General features: G+C 45.7%; 1 protein-coding gene across 1 annotated transcript; it reads left to right on the top strand.

Moving 5' to 3' along the window:
• Positions 1 to 141: 141 nt before the first annotated feature.
• On the top strand, positions 142 to 1,791 carry TEOVI_000657700 (uncharacterized protein; the record flags this gene model as incomplete). The annotated part of the gene is made up of 1 exon (XM_067221405.1): positions 142 to 1,791. One exon carries the CDS (start codon positions 142 to 144, stop codon positions 1,789 to 1,791), a length of 1,650 nt encoding a protein of 549 aa, XP_067077506.1.
• Between the last annotated feature and the right edge of the window lie 409 nt (positions 1,792 to 2,200).

The raw sequence follows: 2,200 nt of genomic DNA, 5'->3' as shown, positions 1-2,200 counted from the left end.
AAAAAAAAAGAAAAAAATATATAAATATACACATAAATATATAAATAGTAGCAAAGGTTGAAAAGAAAACAATAGCACCGTATCGAAGTCAAAAGGAAGTGAGTGAGTGAGTGAGTGCGTAAGAGGAAGGAGGAGAATAAAATGCCTCCAAAACGCTCAAAAGGTGTAACATTTAAACTCGTCCACCAGCCATATGATGACGCGGAGAACACCGGAGGGCGTAAAGCCATAATGGTGGAAGAGCGAATAGTGCGTCAGCATTTACCGGCATCGGGTTCAGGACGCGGACGCCGTCAGCGGGATGATGATGACAGCTTTTGTGATGATGGAGGAGCCTCTATGTCAACTGTAAGTCGTTGGGCACAAGAATGGGATGAGACATCGGCACCAACTGAACGTAACGCAGGAATGTTAGAAGGTGAAGAGGATTACTTAAATAGGCACAACTTTCTTTTGGCACAGGACCCTGATGATGATGATGATAATAATAATAATAATAAAAATAAAAATGATGAATGTGCTGATGATGGCGGCTATGAGGATATTAGTGATAATGACGGTGGTGCATGTGAAGGAGTTACTAAGAAGTCTAGAAGTGAAGCCGCTGACGGTGAGGAGGAAAGTAGTGACGATAAATTGTTTGATGACCAGGAGGAAGGTGAAGTAACGGATGAGTTTCTGAGACAGTTGGTTTTTGGCGGAGAAGACGATGATTTGGATGTTGACAGGCGCCGATGTGGTGATGATGATGATGATGATGACGGCAATGATGACGGAAGTACAAACCGTGACAACGTCCCGGCAAGTTTTGTACCACATGACACGACACGGCGTGCGATTGACCGCCAGTTCACACAACTGATGCGTGAGTTCACCGTTGATGAGAGGTTAAATGACGCTTATACCGATGACCCGCGGACGCAAGGTGCGCTAGACGCTGACCAGTACCTCCGCGCTATGGAAGAGTTTGTCGTTGAGCGTGCCGGTATTGATTATAGAACTGCTGAGCCAATGCGAAATAAGGGCCTTATTCACCAGCTAAAGAGCATGGCATACGGCGTTCCAACCGACATGACGGCTTCGGGTGATGTAATCACAACGACAATTTTGCCTGACAAAAAAATACGTTTCGCAACGGAATTTAAACGGGAGACAGAGGAGATCCGGAGAGCCGCTCGGGAGCGTATATTGCGCCGTCAGGCTGAGGCTCAGAAGAACGCTGCGGACGGTGAAGTGAAAATAGGTCATGATAGCATGGGCGCTAGTGAAGAAATGGATGATGATTGTAATCACGGTGATGGCACATTTCAGGTGAGGAATGCTGCAAAAGCGAATAACTCATCAGAATGTGGCAGCGAGTCGCAGGAGGAGGAGGAGGAGGGGGAAACATATGTTGTGCGGAGGATCGTAGATAAGTCCAACCGCCTTGATTGCGAGACAGTTTTATCAACTTACTCCACGTACTTCAATCAACCTAACGTCATACGGGCCCCAGACGCGGGAAAGAAGCGGAAGGGTAAAAAAGTTACTCAACCGCACCGTGACAATAATGAGGGTGATGACATGTCGCAGGAGGTGCCGGACTTGAGCACGTCGGTGTTGTCCTTAGCGAAAGGAAAGAATGAATCGAAGGAGGAGAAAAAGATGCGAAAGCAGTTGGTAAAGGATCTGAAGCGCGAACGCCGTGGGAAGAAGAAGGAACTTCGACAAGTGTACAAGACAATGGAGGCTGAAGAAGCCCGCCGTGTGAAGGAGTCGCAAACGGCGAGGAAGACATTGTCCTTCTTGTAAAGGTAGAGAAATGAAAAGTTTTTGTCGTTTGTTTCCTTTTAATTGCCACTTTTGTGTGGATTCACGCCAGGAGGTGCCACACGGTGTTTTGCAATGTAGCAATGTGTTGTTACCGCTCCATGTGTTTCTCCTGTTGTCCGTCGCAATTAAAACTTCACTTCCGTTTAGCAGCCGTTTGTAGTGGTTACTGGCCGTTGTGATTGGTGAATCAATTAATGTCTTGCAGTGTATATGCGTTTATGCATACTTTTCACCTCTCCTGCAGGTGCTTCTTTTTGGGGAAGTGGAATTCATATGCACACGCAACACAAGGTGAGCACAATCTAAAAGTATTCGAGTAACTTTATTTGTGGTAATACAGGAAAAAAGTGAAATACAAATATATATATATAAGAGATGCAAATGTAGG

The sequence above is a fragment of the Trypanosoma equiperdum genome (genome assembly GCF_001457755.1).
Source record: "Trypanosoma equiperdum strain OVI genome assembly, contig: ctg_1432, whole genome shotgun sequence".
Lineage (NCBI taxonomy): Eukaryota > Euglenozoa > Kinetoplastea > Trypanosomatida > Trypanosomatidae > Trypanosoma > Trypanosoma equiperdum.
This window is presented reverse-complemented; position numbering and strand designations above follow the sequence as displayed.